Genomic DNA, 23,142 nt, shown 5'->3' on the forward strand with positions numbered 1-23,142 from the left:
CCTTCCATTAGATTTCCTTAGAGAGGACACAAGGGTTGGGACCAGCTTCCTGCGTGTTGCAGCCCGTGATGATGACTACAGCTCAAATGCTGCCATTACATATTCCATAGCAAGTGATGAACCAAATTATTTACAGATTAATCCTACCACAGGCTGGGTGTTTGTGAACCAACCCATATCTCAGGTATGGTTCTTGCTTTCCTTTTTAAGCTATTTCAATATATCATAGGAGAGACTGAGGTCATGAGTTTGGGTTACCCCTCAGATTAAATGATCAATACATCTATTTAAATTAAACATGAGCCTAAGGCTTTTAGCTGCTGGGTTCATGGAATGTGAATTGCTTGAGCAAGCCCTGCTTTCAGCTGGGAAGCAGCAGCCACAGCACTGCCTCTGAGACCTGTTCTTCCCATTTCCCTGGATCTGGCATGCTGATTCCAAGGGCTGAGGGCAGAAGCAGAGGAGCAAGAACTCAGGTGTAGCACTTCATTGTGTTTACAGGCAATGAGTCAAGACACAAACCTGCATGGGAACAAGTGTGAAATTTTGGTCCTGATACAGATTCCCTACTTGATATATGTCAGTTGTGGTGCATTAAGCATAGCTGTCCCTCAGGAAGGTGAAAGCATAATTCATGTAGTAATTGATCAGTTTCAGCTACTTCTAAATACCTACACAAGCAGTTTGATATTTTCAGGTTTTAAAGTAATTTGTTTTGAAATTGAACTATTGTTGTGGATGTCAGTCTTTAAATAGATATTTTTAATATCGAAACTGAACTTCTAAATAATTGACACACAAGTTTGGTGCAGCTGTATCATTTTAATATATTTTTCTTAATGAATCTAAGAACCCTACAGACCTAATAACAAGAACTTGTTAATAGGCAAGCTTAAGAACTCAGGACCTCCACAAAGTGTGTTTTTTGTTCTGTTTGGTTTTAAATTTTGTGTGATATTTGCTTAGGTTTATTGAGACATATAGCAAAAATCTTCCAACCCTCTTAAATGAAGTAAATAGAATTTTCATCAAATTTACACCTAGTTCATATTTTGAGTTCATCTTCAGATCTTTTTCTTCTATGAAGTTTATTTTTAAGTGTACCTTTAATTTTATGTATTAAATTTTTTTTTGACGTCTGCTCAAAACCTTCTGTAATGAAACCTTTTTTACTGTTCAGAAGTCATCTATAATTCGAGAGATTATTGCTACAGACGGAGGCAACAGGAGCAGTAAAGTTGAACTTGCTGTAACTGTAACCAGTGCAAAAAACCAGCCTCCACAGTGGGAAAGAGACAGCTATGAAGTTGTTATTCCAGAGAATACAACACGGGATGCCTCAATTTTGGTAAGGTTGTTTGTCTCTCTGTAGCTCTCAGACTGCAGAGTAACCGTGTCACCATCACATTTTCTGGAAAAATCCCTTTGCCAGGATTTCTCTCCTGGGAAGCTGAGAAGCCTCAGAGAAAAAGGAAAACAATACTATCTAATTTACTTCTCCTGTGTTTTGCTGCTTTGGAATGTAGTTGGAGATTGTTTATCCAACAGGTGATTGTTTCATTGGTTTCTGCTGTGAATTATTTTGACTTATTGGCCAATTACAGCCAAGCTGTGTTGGACTCTGGAGAAAGAGTCACGAGTTTTTCATTAGTATCTTTTAACCTTCTGTCTGTATCCTTTCTGTATTCTTTAGTACAGTATAGTATAGTATTCTCTAATATAATATAAATAATAAAATAATAAATTAGTCTTCTAAGAACATAGAATCAGATACATCATTCCTTCCTTCATCTGGGAACCCCACAAAGACAAGATAACTGAACATGGTTATTTGCATAAATAGTGAGCTTTTATAGGAGTTTTGTGTTTTGTAGCCAAATATCTGGGAGAATGAAAACACAAAAGCTTTTAGAAATGTTGCTTACCTGCAGAAGGGTTGATTACACACACTTTTTGAACTGTGCAGACAATCAAAGCAACTTCTCCCCTTGGAGATCCCCGTGTCACTTACAACCTGGAAGAGGGGCTTGTCCCAGAGACCAACATGCCAGTGCGTTTCTACCTGACTCCAAACAGACATGATGGCTCTGCTTCAATCCTGGTAGCTGAGCCCCTGGATTATGAAACAACAAAGAGCTTTCAGCTGCGGGTGCGAGCACAGAATGTGGCTGCAGTTCCTCTGGCAGCATTTACCACGGTCCATGTTAATGTCACAGGTGTGTGAGCTGCTCAGTGATGTCACAGTATAATCCTGCACTGTTTTCCTTTAAAGTTTTATAGTTTTCCTCTCTGTGGGCTCTCTTTGATGTTCTAGATGTCAATGACAATGTCCCATTCTTCACTTCATCCATTTATGAAGCCTCAGTAACAGAGGGAGCTGATGTGGGGACATTTGTCACTCAGGTGTCTGCCACTGACCTCGACCTTGGTCAGCATGGTGAGGTAAGAAAATGGGCACCTTCATATCCCCTGACGAAAGCTGTGGAATAACTTCTGCAGGAGCAATGGCTAAATAGTCTGGAAATCTTCACCCTAGAAAAGGGATGACTAATAGGGAAATGTAGAATGAAATAAAGTAGATAATTACATGCTTCTCTGTGTTGCCAGGTGAAAAATGCAACTCAAACTAGTAGGTGTGAGGCAGAAAACAAAGAGGAAATATTTACACAGCCTGTAGCTTAGTTGAAATGCTTGCTGTATAATTCCTTTGTGTGGAAAGTTCTACATAGACCTAAAATAAGAATGGATGAATGAATGGAAGAAAAGCTGTGTTAAAAGCTTCTGTGAGCTGGAAATCATTGGCAGTACTGCAAACTGAATCCTTACAAAATATGGCAAGTTAACACCCAAAGAGAATGTATTCCTTGCTGATTAAACAAATTGAAAAGAGATACATCCTTAGAACAAGAGTGCAAGCTGAAGTCAAGTCACAAAACCATGCATATAATAGAGGGTAGAATGCGGTCTGTGATCCTGAGCAGGTTCAAATGGAGCTCACCTGTGGATGCTGTAGAAATACTTGGGATCTTTAGTTGAGTTTGAGTGCTGCAGCACAAGCACTATACAAACACATGCTAGTGAAATCAGGAGCTGATTAGACAAATTATTTTCCTTTACAGATCAGCAGTCAAGGAAGTTAATTGGCTTTAGACCAGATTGCTGAAGCTGCAGTTTTACCCAGCTTCCTTGGCCTGATCAAGTACTCGGACATGGGAGAGTTCTTCCTCTCTTTAAGTACTGGTCTAGTTGTGAAGTATTCAACAAAAGGAAAGTATATATTAACAACTTCTTTTTAATCCTGTAGGTAACTTACTCCCTGTTACATGACAGTGGCAGAGATTACACCTGTTTTCGCTTGGACCCCCAGACGGGCTCCATTTACACCACCTCAGTGTTTGACAGAGAGGAGAAGGGCTCCTACCTTCTGGAAGTCAAGTCAGTGGATGGCTCTGAATCAGCTCGACCTGGAAAGCATGGCAAGCCAAACTCTGGTAAGGGACAGATGGCTGTGGTAAGTGTGATATTACTTGGATTATGTCTGAAAACAGAAGCTCTGAAATACAAGATTAAATGGTAATTTTCTTTTGTTTTTCCATGTCTTGTGAAAAAGTGTCTGTTATTCTGTCTTTGTAGTGGCTTTTTTACTGTTTAGCTGTGCAACAGTTGTGTCAGAGCTGGAAGATAAGCTTTACGTGATGATCAAGCAAGTTTTTGTTCTGAAATAAAAACACCCTATAGACCATCATATCTAGAGTTTAGAGAGTATTGACTAGCTGGTAAAGATGTGCCTATTATCTGTAGGATGCAAATCCTTGGGCAGGGCAAGTGTTTCTCAAAGCACTGCATATGTACAGTATTCAGTCACAAGTAATTGTGAAGCAGGAATATGCAAGATAGAAAATCCTTTTCTCAACTGATCACCCTGCTTAAATAAAAAGTTAAAATTTTGTAGCTTCAGAACACAAAATTTTTGCCTAAACACTGTACAACTGCCATATTAGGCATCAATGACTCAATTATTCATGTAGTATGTGTTTAAACAAATTGGATGTGACGTTTATTTGATACCCAAATGCTTTTGAGTAATGTTGGTATATAGGCGGCCCACAAGGGTTTTGTTTCTGTACTGTCTGCATATTTGTGTGCATTGAACGTGCTGGCAGACAGGTGAAGGGATTGCAGCTGACAGAAGTGGCACAGCTGGGGTTTGAGTGTGTGCTCCTTGTCTCTGCAGACACGGCGTACGTGCGCGTGTCCGTCAGCGACGTGAACGACAACCAGCCCGTCTTCGCCCAGAGCGTCTACGAGGTGAGCGTGGACGAGGACCAGGATGTGGGATCCACCATCCTCACAGTCAGTGCCAACGATGAGGATGAAGGTAAAGCACTGCAATCCCCCACGGCTCTGTCCAAAATATTAATCAGTTTCATTAATCTCAGCACTCCAAGGGATATTTTGTGGTGTGAGAAAAGGAAATCTTTTTGTCTCCAGATTTTAAAACTCCTTTAAATGTGCACTTTTCAGGCATGAACATTAGTTCATAACTGTGAGATGTGAGGCACAATTTTTATTTCAGGAGACATACACTAATGTGGGATGATAGGAGATAATTTCTGTGCCTGCAGATACAAATTTTTTATAGATCAGATCATTTTGTTACAAGTAGGTGCCAATAAAAATGTCCTGGATAACTAGAATTAGTCAGACTTCATTTCAGTGAGATTCATTTGCTTTCTCTATGATGGACAGAATAGTTTGTGTTTGGTTTGTTTGTTTCTTTGTTTTATTTGAATCTAGATTTCCTAAATGCATGTGATGAATTTTAGCTACACTGTTCTATCCACAAATCAGCCAGAAATTCAGCCACTAATATTTTAAAAGTATATAATCAGTGCTGATAAAAGAGAGAGGGATCAGTGCATGCTTCCATCTTTTGACTATGGAGCACTGCTAATTCAGCTTCACTGTATGGTGAAACACTGCTTTTCTTGATTTTTTTGTTGCACAAGTCCCAAGGACTGTTCTCTGTGTATTTGTGAAATGCAAGGAAATCCTGACTTCACTGGATTCCTCGCTCTCTGTAGGAGGCTGAGGCAAATGTGAAGATATACTGCAGAAGGATTTACCCATTCAAGGAACTTTTAGTTTGGGACTTAGGCTGCCTGTAAATCTGCTCTACCGTGTTGGACAGGGGACCTGGTGTGATGGATATATGGCACTTAATTTCTGCCCTCTAAATAAAGTTAAAACAGAATTACTACTTCATTGCATAGACACATTTTGTGGAGGCAAACAACAGTTGGACACACCAGAATTGAAAATGCTGCTAAGTAATCTGACATAGCTGCATGTTTTAAAAGACCACAAAAACAATACAATAAAAATAATGCCACTAATCAGTTATTGTGTGATTTGTCCTTCATCTCACCATCAGTTTAGTTCAAGAAATGTGTGTTTTCTGACACTGTTGGTAATTGACAGGAACAAATGCTAAGCTACGGTATCAGATCACAGCTGGAAACACAGGAGGGGTGCTGGATGTAGATCCAGAAACAGGAGCCATTTTCATCTCCCAGCCACTGGACTATGAAGAAACAAAAATGTATGAGATCCACTTGTTAGCCTCTGATGGGAAATGGGAGGATTATGCAGTTATCATCATCAACATCATGAATAAAAATGATGAGGCTCCAGTTTTTTCTATCAATGAATACTATGGAAGTATAATTGAGGAACTGGATTCGTTGCCAGTCTTCGTTCTTCAGGTAGTGTATGCAGTTCCACAGACTATAATATTTCAATAAAAGAGTACAGATTACTGTGGTACAATTATGTTTAAAATAACTCAGCACATAGATATTAATGAAGTTTATTTTGACAGTTTTTTTATCACTGAAGAGAAGAAATGGACTTTTGTGGAAAAAAAATAAATTACAGGGATAGTAAGTAGGATAAACAGGATGGATCATTTGTTAATCCTGAAAAGCAAATAATGGACAATAATGGAGGGCTAAAGCAGCTATCAGAATGTAATATTTAAATTACCTGTATGAATATGAAGAATATAATATTACTTTAGTCCTAAAATTGTTAAATTGTTAACATTGTTAAAAATGCATTGTGCCTGCCCTGAATTGTCCCTGGGTTTGCTATTCCCTGACATGCACATGTTATTACCATTTCATATGCTTTTGCTTGGACTCCTTTAGACTGCAGCAGCATATAGGATGTGATGCAATCACTGCATATTTCATGCTTTCTATGTTTGTTTTTTTTTTTTTTTCAAAACTGTTATAACTTATGGCCACTGATCCTGATAGTGGTGTTGATGGGGGAGATTTGAGATATTCCTTGCATGGGTATGGTGCAGCTGACATTTTCACAATAGATGAGAAAACAGGCAGCATTTACTCCCACAAGAGGCTGGACCGGGAAGAGAGAGCCCTGTGGAGATTCATTGTGTTGGCCACTGATGAAGGTGGAGGAGGACTTACAGGGTTTGCAGATGTGATCATCAACGTGTGGGATATAAACGACAATGCACCCACGTTCTCGTGCATGCCTGATGACTGCAATGGGAATGTTTTCGAAAACTCTCCTGCAGACACCTTAGTCATGGAAATGGCTGCAGTGGATCGTGATGACCCAAACGTTGGTGTGAATGCTGTCCTGACATACAGGATAACAGAGAATGTGAAGAACGAGTTTGGTACTGACATGTTTAGTATCAATCCCAGTACCGGGACCATCCACGTGGCAGGGGGACTGCTGGACAGGGAGAGGACTGAAAGTTACTTCCTTACTGTTGAAGCAAGAGATGGGGGAGGGCTAACAGGAACTGCCACTGCCACTGTCTGGGTTGCAGATGTCAATGATAATGTTCCCAAATTCACAAAGAAGCTGTGGCAGGCAGCAATTCCTGAGAACAGTGCCATTGACTCAGAAGTCCTGCGGGTGTGTGCTACGGATGCAGACATTGGGGAAAATGCAGACTTAATGTTCAGTATCATTGGGGGAGACCCAGATGAGAAGTTTTATGTTGAGAATGACAAAGAATGGCAATGTGGCACAGTTCGACTGAAAAAAAAGTTGGACTTTGAGAATGCCCGTGAAAGACAGTTTAATCTTACTATTACTGTGGAAGATCTGGATTTCTCTAGTGTTGCAGTGTGCCTGATTGAAGTTGAAGACTCAAATGACCACAGCCCAGCTTTCCTTTCTCAGCTTATTCAGACAAACCCTGTATTTGAAGATGTCCCTGTAGGTACTACAGTAACCACAGTGAGGGCTACAGACAAGGACTCTGATTTGAATGGGAAGATTATCTATTCTATAAAGCCAGATTCAGACCCTATGAGACAGTTTGTGGTTGACCAGGTTGGTCACGTGGTTGTGGCAAATGCCCTTGATCGTGAAACCATTCAGAAATACGCTTTAATTGTACAGGCTGCAGATCAGGGGACACCTGCCCGCACTGGAAGTGTTACAGTTTTAATTAACTTGCTGGATATTAATGACAATGGGCCAAGGTTTGAAGCACCATACATGCCTGTAGTTTGGGAAAATACATTGAAGCCTGAGATAGTGCACATGAACCATACCTCAAAGCTGCTTCATGCATTTGATCCGGATGCTGAGGAAAACGGGCCACCCTTTGCCTTTTCATTGCCACCAGAATATCAGAATTCCTTGGACTTTTCTCTTACTGACAACAGAAATAACACAGCAACTATAACAGCTTTGAGGTCCTTTGACAGAGAAAAGCAGAAGGTGTTTCACCTGCCAATAGTTATAACAGATAGTGGGATTCCAGCTATGAGCTCCACAACCACCCTGACTATAACAATTGGTGATGAGAATGACAACTGCCACGAGTCTGGCCACAAGGAGGTCTACGTGTACAGCTACAAAGGTAAGTGCTAGCTGGATGTGAGATCAGATTCTGGATATCAGATCAGATTCATGAAATAGCAGAGTTTTACACTTAATTTCTTTCTTGCAGTCTGTTAATCTGTTTCTTTAATGGTTTACATACTTTAAAACTGCAGCTCCTGTTCTGTAAATGACTAAGTAAGGTGGAATAAGTTAAATATATTTATTAAACTCAGACCTTAGTGTGTAAAAGATTATCTACCAAAGAACTGTTAGCTGCAAACAGGTATATATTGAACTTGCAGACAAAGCAGTATTTTTATAAACCCATGAAATCTATTTTCTGTTAATGAGCGTTCACCTACAGAAGATATTTTACAGTTATATTTTCTAAGTTTGGTATGCCTAAACAGCAAAAAAGATGTGACCAGGTCATACTGTACAAATGAGAGAATGAAGCATCCAGGCTGGCTTGGCTCCAGATTTGAGCCTTAAAAATATCCCATGTTGCTGAACCTGGACTGTGGATTTCAAAAGTCTCCTTCCCTGGATTTGTTTCTCTTGCTGTTTTAGAAAAATTGATTGGATGTTCCACTTCTGTGCCAGCTCCCAAGGGCCTTGAAAAATCACCAAGATCTGGCCCAGCTTGGTGTCTTCCTGCCCTTTTCCTTTTCCCAGTCATGTCCTTCTCACTCAGCTGTACCCCATAAGATGCTCTCCCTCTTTTCTTGGGTTCTACTTTGTGTGCTCTTCAAAATAATAGAGTAGCAATTAAACATTTGGAACTAACTCCTGATGTGGTGATTTTTAATTTTTCTTTTGTCTGAGAGATTTTAGAAAGTTGTATTTATGTATGATTCTGGTGTTGTTTCGTGCTATTTCCAGCTTTTCTTCTTTCATGTGGCATCTCCATCGTGCTCACATTACCAGAACTGGCAGAAATCATATGACAGGCTATGCATTGTTTTAAGAATCTTGGATCATAACCATCACTAAATCGAGCAGGAGTCTGAAAATAATAAATGCAGTAATGAATGTCACAGAATATAAAGTGCACTGAAAAGCAAAAATTAAATGCAGATTTATTATAATTTATCTCAACAGGAAAATGGTCAACAACAGTGCTTGGGGAAGTGTTTGCACCAGATCAGGATGACTGGGACAATAAAACATTTCTCTCTGAAGGAAAACTGCTCAAGTGAGGATTGTATTTCTGTCAAAATGAGTAATATTTATGCCTTTGTAATTATTTTCTCACCATGTAGTTCTCTGTGTTCAGGATGTGCATAAAGCCAGGGTGTTGAGTGTATTAAGGGATGTACCTTTCAAATGCTCTTTTTCACTTGGGTTACTAGGTATTAAGAAATTACTGCATTAAATATTTTTTCCAAGACAATGCAGGATCACACCATGATGTTGATTTTTAGTCAGATGTCATAGTTAATTTACTTTAAAATGTGCATTCTGTAAGCTCCAATTTAAAAACAGACAGAGTCCTAACGCTTGCTTTCAGATGTTAGGGTTGATGGAGTACAAATCCTGAATTTAAAAGCAAAGAATGGAGTAATTTCATCAAAAGTGGAAGGGAATTTGGTGCTCTCCTTTGATGGCTAAATTTACAACTGCATGTGAAAACCATGACTCAGATTAGTGGAGGTTTTTTTCTGTTAATTGTAATGTTGAATTGGACCCTTAATTCCTACTTAGACATTTTTTGTTCATATCATAAAGTGAGATGGTTTATGGCATAACTGTATGCTGTCTGAAAGGGAAAAATGGATGTGAAAGTGAATTTTAGTCTGTGCTATGACTGGAAGTTTAAAAGCTTGCTGTAGCCCAGAATTAAAGACTTTGTGTCCATCAGCAGCCCCTAGGCCTGTTTCCATGCTAAGAGGTCACTGTTCCATAATAATGGTCATGGAATATTTCCATAACTGCTGATTACTGGCCCTTTGAGGTGTCCCATGAAGATGCTGTGAGAGATTTTATACAGACTTACGCTGTTCCAGATAGAGATGAGGACCTGGAATGATCAGTGTGGGTTTTTCACTCCCTTTTACTGACCTCAGAGGCTTGCCCATGATGACTGTGCTGAACCACCTGGTTCAACTGCACAAATTCTAACTGCAAGTTCAAATTGCTTTTGTTCAAATCTGGGAAAGGCTGAGTGGCAGGAGCATCTCTTTACAAGATCTGCAGATTGTCATTTCTCACTTAAGGTGGCTGAGGTGCCTTTCTGAGGTTGTTGCATAATTCCCTTAAGTTTTGGCCCTATAACCTTCACAGTAACATTTAAGGCCTTTTCAATGGTGTTAATGAGTAAAGTGAATCTTCAACTTTGATTTGTTAAGATTTCCTAATTGAAGGTTTCTGTCTAGATCTTTCAGACTCAATCAGAGGACTGGGTCCTTGCTGATGGTGGACAACACTCCTCAGGGAATATACAACTTAAGAGTTAGAGTTTCTGATGGAGTTTGTCCTGATGTTATATCTACAGTACAAATCCATGTCAGAGACCTGGAAAATGAAGCCATACAAAACTCAGCCACTGTGCGTTTCTCAGGTTGGTTTTATTTGCTGGTGAGAGTTTAGATCAGCTGCTTCTCTAACTGAATGTTTATGTGGTGTAGGTATTATTACATCAATACTTGATTTGCTTATCTCTGTAGGCTACTTTCTGGTATGCTTCCATATTGTTGAATAACAAATAAATTGAGAAATTAACCTGTGAGCTCCCAGCTATTCAGGTTTATCTATTTTTGAATCCCCTGACCAGGTGTCACAGCAGAGGAGTTCATAAGGAGAGATGAACATGGCAAAACAAGACATGGCGAGTTCAAGGAGTTCCTTGCAAAACTGTTACCTGCAAAGCTGAGTGATGTGATTGTCTTCAGTGTGATGGGCAGGGATGGAGAACAGACAGATGTGAGATTTGCAGTCCGTGCTGGCTCAGCCTATTACAGACCTGAGAAGCTGCATGCGGAGATGGCAGCCTTCAAAACTGAGGTTGGTTCTCACCTGTGGAACTCCAGCAAACACTGAGTTTGCAGGGTGTGCATCCCAAACCTCAGTGGAAAACTACACTGCATCTACAGATAAGGGTCTTATTGCTTCAGTCAGGAGAAAAACAAGTGTTTAATTCAAGCTTTCTTCCTTCTTTTTGTTGCCACACATACTGGTATGGTGTGGTTGTACTAATTTCTGGTTCAATGAATAGTCACTGGAGAGCTGCAGAAAAATGGGTCTGCAATGCTGCCATGGGGTAGATACTGTTTTCTCCAGTCAGTGTTTCATCGTGTCATCCCCAAATCTCCACATCAGCTTGTGTTTAGACACTTAGAGTGGAGGCTTGATGGCACCCTCACAGAAATTCTGCAGTATAACGAGGTGACACTTGCAACAGGTGAGATGGAGACAACCAGTCTGTGTCATCCCCAAATACATCAGCTTGTGTTTAGACACTTAGAGTGGAGGCTTGATGGCACCCTCACAGAAATTCTGCAGTATAACGAGGTGACACTTGCAACAGGTAAGTGAGATGGAGACAACCAGTCCTGTGGTTGCATTTATCTCACCAAAGGACAGCTTCAAAGTGACACTGTCCCCAACTTCTTTTACTGTTGTCAAGGGAAATATTTTTGGATGGAAGATGTTTTCCTCCCCTTCTTGGTGTTCCCTAGCTGTCCTGCTGTCTGACTCACTTACAGACACAGTCTGTCTTGGCCACAGCTGGATTTTTCTGTAGCCCTGCACAAAGGCAAAGTGACACTGCTCAGCTTTTCACTTGCCCTGGCCATATGTGGGTTTAATACATGGTACATCATATGGATGATATTTCCAAAGAGAAATCAGCACTTTCCATTTGTGTGAATATGGTGGCGTCTGCCTGAGTCTGGGAACCAAACAGGGGTGTCTTAACTTACTACCTGCCTCCTTCTTGGTGTATCTTGAATGGCTCTGTGGATTATGAGAGTCTTCAGAGTGACCAAATAGGGAATGCCAGAGACAGAGAGTATTCATGAAGGGTAATGACTTCTTCTTTTGCATATTTATTGAATTACTGCTACAATAAGATAGAAAATACAATAAGATTTCAAATATTCTCTGCCATAATACATGACACCTGAATTCATCAAAGTGGTAACAAGGGGATTGCTTCACGTATTTTAATGAAAAAATATGTTTTTGTTAATTATATACCACCTTTCAATATTTAATGAATAGTTCTAGTGAGTAATCACCAATAGTTTACAGAAAACCAATCATAGCTGGAGAATTCCTCCAGTAGTTTTTCTATGTGTATAACTATAAATATAGAAAATAAGTAATTAGCACTGGAATTATTCATTGAATTTCTACATAAATAATATGTTTGCACTACCTCCTGGGGATATAGTTTTACAACAGCAATTTTTATTTAGCAGAAAAATAATCCATCCTAATACTTTAAAGGAGCCAAGGTTGTTTTTATACAGTTTTTCAATGACAGCATTACATAGATGTCTAAATGTGCATTACAGACTCTCCACTGATGGTGATAAACGTGGGCAGCAGACACAGACCTGCACTGACAGGATGCATCATGTCATTGCAAAGTATACTCTGTGCCTTTGGGGGCAGGGCATCAATACATGTTATGATATTTGAGAATATGGAGACAAAGGATTATAAAGATCAGAGTTCTTACAGTGGTGAACTGAGATGACTACACAAATGAGAAAAAAATAGAAGCACTTGAGTATTTGTGTATTTGTTTTGATCTTTTCAAAGCTTATTTTTAAGATATTTGCCATATGTTTTACCATTTGGAGAAAACCCTCCATATTAAATACATAAAGCTCTAGTGTTGTTAGTTTTACATTTATATACCCTGTTCATTTGTGTACCACTGTGAGAGTAGTTGAGGTCTTTTTGCCTCACTCACCCAAACTCAGGTTTGGGTACTAAATGCACATTTCAGTGTATTTGAATCACCAATACCAGATCAAATTCTGAAGCTTCATAACAGACACCTGGCAAAATTTCCAAATAAGTAGAAAGAACAAACTGTGATAATTCAGGGGAGCTGGTTGAAAGACAAATAGCCAGGACTAATGGCAGATCTGTGCTGGCCTCACACTGTGAGCAGCTCCCTTCCCTCCCTCTCTGCCAGTGCTTCCTTGCTCCATTTGGAATGGAAGTTGTGATCTCAGAGTCACTGTTCCTACATTACCAGAGCTGTGATTACCCTGAGGCTCTTTTTATTTGGTACTTGGGCTTTCAGGTGCAAGCCCCATTAACAGTAAAAACAGTGAACTAGCAAAGGTTAATGTAGGATAGAATACAGTATCCTGTATGCTGAACTGACCCTGTTTTGTTGCAGACAGCTTGACATGAAATGTAAATGTATGGGGCACAAATCATTAGACTGAATCCAAGTTGTTACAAAGTTGTCAGGTGGACATGTCTGTGGACATGATTACTGAAAGCAGCTCAGCTCTGCATTTTGCTGTGTCTGTATCCTTTTGTGTGAGAGAATGTAAGGAATAATATCTGGGTGTTACTGCTGAGGAAGGATTTATCCTGGCTTGAGCTGAAACACTCCTGTTGCTATTGAAGTGCAGAAATGTGTGATGCAGATGCTGCAGCTCTGAGGAGTGTCACAGCTCTCAGAGCTTTGGTACTTGGAATAATGTCATTAGACCAGTACAGATTCAACATGTTCACACTCAATCGTGTCAATGATCAAGTTTATAGGAAATGCTGCTGCTGTAATTTTTTAATGAAATGCTTCCTGAATTTCTCAAATTATTTTTCTTGCCTATATAATCAGGGATGTTACTAAGTAATGCTCAAGAAACTAAACCCTGCATTAAGTCTCTGATTCAACTTTTCAGAATTGAGGTGAAAGCCTTCATTAGGATAACAGTGCTGCTGTCTTTGCTCTTAGATGCAGTCAGCTCTGCAACTGAACATTTCCCAGATCGATGTCGACGAGTGCAGGAGTGCCAACTGCAGTGAGGGCTGTACAAACCACCTCAGTGTGAGTGACATCCCCACAGTGATGGACACGGGGAGCGTGTCCTTCGTGTCCCTGAGCACCTCCAGCCAGGGGCTCTGCGCCTGCTCCGCCCGCGAGCGCCTGCACCAGCCCTGCTCCTCCTACGCCCGCAGCCCCTGCCTCAACGGGGGCCTCTGTGTGGACACTCTGAACGGCTACAGGTGAGCAAACCTGCTCTGCACGTTATTTCTGCCCTCTCATTTTAAGGTGTTGAGTGATGCCTACGAGGTACCTGCCATAAATGTACTTCTGACTGGAGGAGAAACAGAAAAACCCCACAAGTGCACTGGGGTGTAAACCTAACAGCAACAGGGACTTCCTGATGGTTTCGATGGGGCTGTGGTCCCAACAAGTGCATGAGTAGCAAAGAAAACCCTGGGGAACACAGAATTAACACTTGTCATTTGTTAAGAGCACCTAATTCAGGATGAAGGCATGTGTGCTCTGTTTTTTTTCTCTTTTCCAGCAGAGTAATAATAAAAGTGAGTACCAATGGTAGCAGCAGGGATGTAGGAGTGAAATATAGTCCAAACAATGGGTAATAAGGAGCCTGAAAAGCATTCGATTGTAAACTTGCTTTATTATAGCATCACCTGGCATGCAGCAGTATTCCCTTAGTGAAATTACTTCCAGCCAGGAATTAACCTTCCTGAGTTTACTCTGTAATAAATTGATGTATAATATTATGTGTTATTTAGAAAAAAAGTTTATTTTTCTCAAAACTTGCAAAAATACTTTTTTTGAGGGAGTTAGTATAAGGAACAAAATTACTTTGTATTCTTAGAGCATTCTAATAATTGCCAGACACATCTAAGATTCCACTAAAATCTTTGTTTTGCTGAGTTTTAACTGTGATTTAAGTTCTGCTGCATGTAAAACCAAAAAAAAAGCTGAATAGCTGAACATGGGGGAATTGTGACTATTTCTTTTGTTTATGGTCTTTCAGATGTCTTTGTCCTGCTTCCTTTCATGGACCAGACTGCCAGCAGACTAAGCACAGTTTCCATGGAAATGGTTATGCATGGTTTCGTCCCATCAGACCTTGTTTTGAAAGCTCACTCTCTCTAGAGTTTATTACTGTGGCTCCAGATGGACTTTTACTATATAGCGGCCCTTTATCAAATCCAGAACCTGGGAGTACAGAAAACTTCATTGCAATAGGTACTTCTGCAAAAGGGTGTGGAAAAATTAAATATCTTTTGGGAATGGATTATTTGTGACCAATGTAACAATTAGACTATGGATTCTGTCTTTCCACTTAATGAGGTAATTTGTTTTGTGGTGTAAAAATATTTTGAAGCATTTCCTAACAATTTCTCCTTTAATGTCTATTTTTGTAGCCTGCATCTCTGGCTTTGGGTTCATCACAGAGTTGTAGAAATGAAGGAGAAAGGAAACAGATTGATATATATATATATATATATATATAAAAATTCACCTGCCTAGAAAAATTGTAGTACTATAAAGGAATTTAGGTGCTTTGAAGATAGGCAGTCTTTCTCCTTTAATGTCTATTTTTTTAGCCTGCATCTCTGGCTTTGGGTTCTACAGTGTTGTAGAAATGAAGGGGAAAGCAAAACAGATTGATATATATATATAAAAAATTCACCTGCCTAGAAAAATTGTAGTACTATAAAGGAATTTAGGTGCTTTGAAGATAGGTATTACATGAGTAGTGCAGTCTTAGTAGCATGTCATTCTTATCTAGTTTGGTGAGAAAAGAAATCCACTTAAACTCTCTTTGGTCTTGGGGCAATTTTGTAGATTTTTTTTTTTAAATGGCAATGATGTGATGGATTAATCCAGCCCCACCTGCCATTGTGGGAAGATTCATCTACAAGTAGAACTCAATGCTTTATGTTGACATATATTTAAAAGGTTACTGCTGCTTATTTTTTGTGAATTAACACACAAGATGAACAGTATGGTTGGCATTTTACATTCTCCTGATTAATTGAAAGGTAATGTGGTTGAATAGTTAATAATTTACCTTTTTTTTGCTTTGCAGTTACTTGTAAATTTGAGTAGAAGATGGGAAAGAAGAAACCTGCATATATTAATTGCTTTAGAGCATCATAAAATTGCAGATTGCTTCTCAGAAATTAGTTTCAGTGTTTTGGCAGAGAAGTAGAATAATCTAAAGTGTATAAGTAAATAATATATTGAACGAGTACTTCTGCTTAATAGAAGACAGAGGGTATAATTCTAGTTATTTCTGTAGTGACCCCCCTATATGTGACTAACAATAACCATTAAATCAGTACATCTCAGTGCTGAGATACCAAAAGTGACATTTTGTAGCTGAATTTAATTTCTCTTTCATGTTGTATTAGAACTCTCTAGTGGTGTTCCTGTGCTGAAGATGAGCCATGGCTCAGGTTCTGTGGTGCTGCAGTTTCCAAGTCATCTGAATGTAGCAGACAAGAAGTGGCATCGACTGGAAGTCAGAACCAATGGTCAGGTCAGTTATTTTTTTTCATATCAGGATATTAATATTTCTAAAAATATTTCCCTGTGCAGATACAGGAGGATAGAAAGAACAGCCTTTCAATAAAGAACAGACAATAGGTATTGTCCTAACTGCTCATGTAGATTTGATGAGTAATAGAAATTTTGGGACAACCTCATTGTGAATTCCACATCCAGTGATGCTGTAATCCATATTCTGTTATCTTTACCTTTTCTAAGCACGTATAGAATGTGGCCACTGGAATCCATTATTTATGGACAAAAAAGCAGATATTTATTTACTTGCAAATGCAGTTACAGGTCTTGTGTAAGTGGTTAAAATACTCATAAGCACAAATAAAGTTGAGGAGTCCCTGCTTTTGCTGAATGGTTCCATTTTGGCTCTACTGGTTATTGCAAGATGAACAAACAGGGAACACCCCAGCCCATTTTGGATGCTAGTGTGCAGGAAGTGGAAGCTGAGGTGTGGTGCAGCAGGCCAGCTCAGTGTGTGTGTCGTGCACAGGCCGTCCGCTTCACCCTGGATCAGTGCAGCGCCGCCGCGCTCTCCGAGATCGAAGGCGTTGGCCGCTGGCTGTCCGCCGAAGATCGCACCAACTGCGAACTCCTGGGGTCGGCTCCACGGAGAGCAAGGTACATTCCTGGAGGCTCCCTGACAGGCACTTCATTCTAAGGCCTGTGAACATTTGACCTGTTAGACTGAAGCAGAGTTAGTGATGGCTAGGAGCATAAAAAGCATTTCCTCTTTTCTCAGACCTTCTAGACCAAGCCTGGACGTCAAAGAACTAAACAGATTTTAAGGAACCAGTCTTCCACTGAGTAGTGTTGCACTACTAATTGACAACCCCAAAACTCTGTGGCTATTATTGGAGCTTTTGTGGGCCCTGTGTACCATCCTTCACCAACGGCATTTCTCTCTGTTTATCAAATCTCTGTGAGCCTACTCCTTAAAACCTTACGAATTCAGGCCAGTTGACATCACAGTCCTGGGTGCAGTTGGTGCCCCACAGAGCAGGGTGCACAAGGAGCACCTGGGTACAGTCCAGAGAAGAGCAATGACTAATCAGCTCACCCTGAGAGTAAGAATCAAGAATGAAGGAATTGAGGTCAGTTAATAGAAAGAAGGGAAAACTAAGGAGAGAGATGATAAGTCTCAGTGTATACAGAAGAATGGTGCAAAGAGGATTTAGACAATCTCTTCTGTACAAGGTCTAAAGTTACAGTGAGGAATATTCAGGTTATATTTTAAGGAAACCTTTGTACTAACAAAGATACTTCAGCTGTGGAATAGATAGTCCAAGCAAGTATTCTGATGAGCATTGGGATTAAGCCTTGTCCACAGCTGCCTAGAGCTCTCCTGGTCATGAAAGGAGCACAAAGAAAGGGGAAAATATAAGGACAAATGAAAACAAAAAAAATGAATTGATAACTCTGGGAAAAAGAAAGTATGAGGACTAAAATGCATGGAGTTCTTTGGCCTGGAGAGATGATTGGGAGATAGTGCAGAGCTTGGACCTGTTTATCATGGCCTTTCAGACCACATGAACCCAACTTTTAGATTTCTGAGTTTTGTCGTACACAGAACAGCCTTTTTTGTAGTATTCCTACAGCATAGCATGTCTGTGCACACACACAGAGCACTTGAAGGAGAATATGGTGTCTAGAATATCACAGCTGTTTCTGACTTGGATGCAAACATACCCAAAATGTAAGTGTCCCACAGATAAAAGTTCAGCCAGTTTCACTGTCATGTTTTAAAAAATATCCTTTATTTTAAAGGGTTTTATTTCAGAGAGAGAAGATTAAGTAGCTGCATTCTACTATTATGTTATGTTTGGAAAAGTAGTGTATTTATGTATTTATACATCCATGTTTAAAGGAAGATGCACATCTATTTTTATTATTGATGTGATTTTTCAAGGTATTTGAATGTGAACCATGTTCTCCAGCTGGGTGGTGTGAAAGAGTCCATACCATACTCCTACCCACAATTGCTACACAAACATTTTTCTGGCTGCTTGCGCAATTTCATCTTGGATACTCAGGTAAGAGCAGAGTAATGTTTGCTTTAGCAGAGAAGAAAACTTCTTTATTCAACTTTTGGGAGATTCATATTATACACGAAACTTCTGCTTCCATCAGTGCATTCAATGTTCACATGCATCAGTGTAAAATATAAGAAAATTCTGTGTTTTTCTGTGATAATTAGAATAAGTACCTTGAAAAGATAGAAGGAGATGTATTAATGAGGCAGAAACTGTTTGCTTATCCCCTGTTTCATGCAGCTGTTTTCCAAGCTTCTTTCTGCATTCAGGGAACTTCTGAATGGCAATTGTATAACGGTATATTTATGCCAGCTGTCTGCTTTGTTAGGAAGTATTAGGGGTTTTTTTGTTTTTGTAGTCAGTTGACTTTATTCAAAGGCAAAACATGCTCTTGATAAAATCAGCTGAAGTCTGAATGTCAAAAAGCAAACTTAAGCAATGCAGATGAGGAACGCACAGTGAAGTGGTGCAGCTATTTCTGTTTAAAAATGAAATATGTTTCTCAAATAATATTTTTGTGTCATGAATTGTCTCTTGAAGGTATACGACCTTCAGTCTCCTGCAGAGTCCCTGAACAGCTTCCCTGGCTGCACGCTGACGGATGGCAGCTGTGAGACCATGGGATCTTCCTCCTGTGGCGCCCATGGGCGGTGCCTTGGTGACTGGGGCTCCTTTGCATGTCACTGCTTGCCAGGCTACCACGGCTATCGATGTGATAAAGGTGAACCCTGCTTTTCTGTTTCATTTGTGTAGGCTGCTAAATTTTACACTACAGGAAACTTCAAATATTTGCAGGTAATGATTGTTGAGGTGGTTTTATATTACATTATGTAAAGTCATGTTGCAGTGTCGTTGCCTGTGATTGTTAACAATTTGTTTTCTAATTCCCTTTGAGAAATTACTTTCTCAGTACAGGATCATTTCTTTAATCCTGAGGGTGTTTGTGCAATGACTGTATGATTACATGGCTGCATGACAAAAAAAATGTGAAAAAAGTATTTTATTTTATTACAGTTGTTGATTTGCATCTGTTTACACTTTCAGAAATATCTAATAACCTAAAAAGTATGAGTGTGCCAGTACCACTTTCTGTGAAGAATTAGAACCATGCAACTGGAATTAGAAATCATTGCTCCACTGGTGTCAGGAAGAGACTCTGCTGGCTTAAGGAGCTATGCTTTGGGAATAGTACAATTTTTAGCTCTCACGGAGGCAAAGTTTGCAGCAGAATGACAATTGTAAAATAGCAGGTTGTGAAATTTGATTGTGGTACTTGATCCTCAGTCTCTTGTCTTGGTCAAAGGTGCTGCTTCCCTGCTGTCACCCCATGTGAGCATTGTAAGGAGGAGCATTAGCAGGATCAAGTTGGGTGGGAGAACACCTCTTTACACAGGAAAATGAAGCATGAGAGTGACTGGAGAAGCTTTGGAAATAAGTAAAATAAGTATGGGAGTATGTCCCAAAGGACATACATTGTCTCACAGATCCATGCTGTGCATCGCAATTATTTCCTTTTTCTTTCAACACTTACTATGACATTAAGGGCAATAACAAGGTTTCCCTCTCCTCAGGAGATGGTTTAAAGGTTTCTCTCCCCTGCAGTGGCCAAGGAGTACCGGTTTGAGGCAGGCAGCCACATCCGCTACCAGCTGCCGGTGAGCGTGTCGGCGCGCAGGACGCGGCTGCAGGCCCTGGTGCGCACGCGGCAGCCCCACGGCATCATCGCCTCCGTGCTGTCCCGCGCCAGGGACGAGCACATCACCCTGCAGGTGAGGCCACCACTCACACACAGAGCCACACACAGCTCTGAGAAACACTCGCTCAAGAGATGGAAACAGAGCAACAGCCTTATGCTGAGCACCAAGAGTCTGGAATTTGTTTGATGGGTAGTAGATATATCTGATCCTTTACTTGAGATATTGATCACTCAGCTCTGGTGTGCCATTGGGTTTCAGTGCCAGTTGCAGAGAAATACAGGTTCTATACAGAATAGGATGTATAGGGTGTGTTCCTGGTGTTCTTTTGAACCATGTGGCCAGTTCTGTGTAGTTCAGACTCTGCCAAGCAAGGTGCCCGTGGCAGTTCTAATGATGTCAGGGTCTCAGAGTGACAACCTTCTCATTTTATACACATCACTGAACAAGTCACCTCTTCAGCCACTTTGGTTTGAGCTGGCACTGTAGCTGTGATACACCAGACTCTCAAATATTAGAAAAACCCCATAAATTTATGCAAGAGAGATCAGGGTAAAATTACTCCTAAGGTGACTTAGATACTACTATGAGTATATTGCTGCCACATTTAGGTTGCCTAATTCAGTAGCACCTGCAGTATTTTTATAATACACCTAAATGTGCAGTGCAAACATACCCTAAATTTAAACAAATGCTTTAAGATTGAAGTTACAGGTCAATACAAAATGCAGGCAATGACTTTGCTTTTCTTTCTTGCTATTTGTTAATTATCCATAAGGTTGTTCAGGGACTCTTAGTGGTCTCATACAATCTGGGTGATGGAAACTATTCTGTAAGCCTTCCCTCCTACCACATTGATAATGGTGAATGGCATCACATCACACTGGAGAGAAATGAAAATGAATTTACTCTTCGCCTTTATGAAGGAGGTGGGAAGAGAGAGATCACTAAAGCAGCAGGAATATACAAAGAGATTGTCATTGACCCCAGCAGCTTGGTCCTTGGAAACACCTACCCATTCAGTCAAAACAGGAGTTTTCAAGGTAGGAATTCTTCATCTCACTGTTCATAATATGGACCTGTAAAAATAAAAAAATAGTGCAGGAAACTTTCTTGTTTATGTAGAGCCCAAATGACACAGATTGCCTGCATGATGCTTTGAAACAGGGATGGATAAGCTGTTCTGACCAGAAGGTACAGCAGGGAATTGCCTGCAAATACACTTGGACCTGGAACAATGATGGTCACCTCTTGCCTTGGCTGCAGAGTTGGTACCTGGAGCTCCAGAAGCTTCTCCCAGATAGACTGTGCGTGGCTCCCTGCCTTAGATAGGCAGAGCTGCTTCAGTGCATGGTTCTGTCCACTCCATTTGGAAGCTCTCCTTCCCTCCCAAACACATCTGTTTCTATGCTAAAAGGAATTTTTTCCATTTTATATGTGCATTGCATTGTACCCACCAAACCCTGGTTTATTACCTCAGTATTACTGGATTTTTACACTCAGTCAAAGCATTAACTAAAATTAGAAATGGTTTATTGAATTAGAGCTAAAAATCTGAATTTTTAGCAACTGAGTGGATAAGGTCACAGTGTGTGTTAAAAGCAAATCAGTTTCCAGCCTGGAAATTGAGTAGTTCCACAAAGGAAGTTTGGGATATCCATGGCAGCTCTTTACTCTGAGCTCAGCTGGAAATTTAGCCTTTGCCTAAACCCACATTGTGAGTAAAGCAAATCAGCTTTTATTGCTAAGGAACACACATCACTGCTGGTTAAAACCTGCCTGGTGTCTGTAGGTCACCTCTCTCCCATGCCCTTCACCTCTTTAACTAGGTCCTAGTTAATCCATTCAAAGCAAGCTGGTCATCTTTTCACCACGCAAAAGTACTTCAGCGAGTAATACAAAAGTGCCTGGAGAGAAATTAAATAGAGTAATAATTTACAACTTAAGTGTACCACAAATTATTTAGAAAAAGATTGTTTTCTATTGCTTTACTAGAAGTATTCCAATAAATAAAGTTTATTATATGAATTAGGGAGCATATTTTGAATTTTTTATTTATGGGAGTAGTAGTGTTTGTTTTTAAGTAAATAAAGAAGTCAAATGGTTGCATGAAGATCATTTTAATTAGGACTATTAATGTTGCTGCTAAGAAGCTGAAACTTTAAGGACTTCAAAGTCATAAAATGTACTTAATTAATCAAAGTATATGTTTTCATGCTGAGGCATCTCGTGCATACAAAGTTAATGTCAACCATCTTCAGTACACATTTTCTATCCCTGATTGAAGACTCTCTCACCGTTATTTGTGGTTTGCTCTTCATACTATAAAGGTAAACCATAAGCTACAATTTACAATCAGCCAAACAACTTTTACTGGTACACTGAAGAATAGAACAGGTTATCCATATGTAACAGATTCTCCACAATATTTGGACTTCTCTATGGAAATCACAGTGGAGGGGTACATATTCCACTGACTACCTTAGGGGGAACAGAGGCCCTGTCATGGTTTAACCCCAGCCCCTCAAAGCCTCTCACTCACTCCCCAGCAGTGGGATCAGGGAGGGATTAAAGAGGGTAAAGGCTGGAAAAGCCCTGGGTTGAGATGAAGACAGTTGAATAGGGAAAGCAAAAGCCATGCACACAAGCACAGCAAACATGGAATGAATTCCCTGATTCCCAGGGACAGGCAGGTGTTCTCACCTCAGGAGAGCAGGGCCACATCCCGTGCAATGGGTACCTGGGATGGCAAACACCTCTCCAAACATCTCCCCTCCTCCTCCTTCCCCTCACTGCAAATCCTGAGCATGATCCTACATGGTCTGGAGCATCCCCTGGGTCAGCTGGGGTCCCCTGTCCTGGCTGTGTCCCTTCCAAGGCTCCCAGGCAGCCCCAGCCCCTCCCCAGCATGGCCCCACAGAAAGCAGGAAAGGCCTGGGCTCTGTGAGCCCTGCTCAGCAATGACAGAAACAGCTCCATGTTATCAACCCTGTGTTCAGATCCAAACACAGCCCCACACAGC

General features: G+C 40.3%; 1 protein-coding gene across 1 annotated transcript in view; it reads left to right on the forward strand.

Moving 5' to 3' along the window:
* LOC120496207 (neural-cadherin-like) overlaps positions 1–23,142 on the forward strand; it is a 60,280-nt gene that overhangs the window by 30,428 nt on the left and 6,710 nt on the right. The window contains exons 11-29 of the mRNA XM_039696438.1: positions 12–184; positions 1,181–1,348; positions 1,967–2,216; positions 2,315–2,442; positions 3,305–3,491; positions 4,235–4,378; positions 5,482–5,766; positions 6,299–7,912; positions 8,977–9,070; positions 10,251–10,435; positions 10,649–10,878; positions 13,802–14,073; positions 14,859–15,073; positions 16,246–16,373; positions 16,887–17,014; positions 18,303–18,426; positions 18,967–19,147; positions 20,029–20,195; positions 20,899–21,163. Coding sequence (XP_039552372.1) covers positions 12–184; positions 1,181–1,348; positions 1,967–2,216; positions 2,315–2,442; positions 3,305–3,491; positions 4,235–4,378; positions 5,482–5,766; positions 6,299–7,912; positions 8,977–9,070; positions 10,251–10,435; positions 10,649–10,878; positions 13,802–14,073; positions 14,859–15,073; positions 16,246–16,373; positions 16,887–17,014; positions 18,303–18,426; positions 18,967–19,147; positions 20,029–20,195; positions 20,899–21,163 — 4,938 coding nt within the window. The remainder of the gene's footprint in view (positions 1–11; positions 185–1,180; positions 1,349–1,966; positions 2,217–2,314; positions 2,443–3,304; positions 3,492–4,234; positions 4,379–5,481; positions 5,767–6,298; positions 7,913–8,976; positions 9,071–10,250; positions 10,436–10,648; positions 10,879–13,801; positions 14,074–14,858; positions 15,074–16,245; positions 16,374–16,886; positions 17,015–18,302; positions 18,427–18,966; positions 19,148–20,028; positions 20,196–20,898; positions 21,164–23,142) is intronic.

Source organism: Passer montanus, unplaced genomic scaffold, assembly GCF_014805655.1.
Source record: "Passer montanus isolate IOZ18808 unplaced genomic scaffold, ASM1480565v1 scaffold113, whole genome shotgun sequence".
In the NCBI taxonomy this organism is placed as follows: Eukaryota; Metazoa; Chordata; class Aves; order Passeriformes; family Passeridae; genus Passer; species Passer montanus.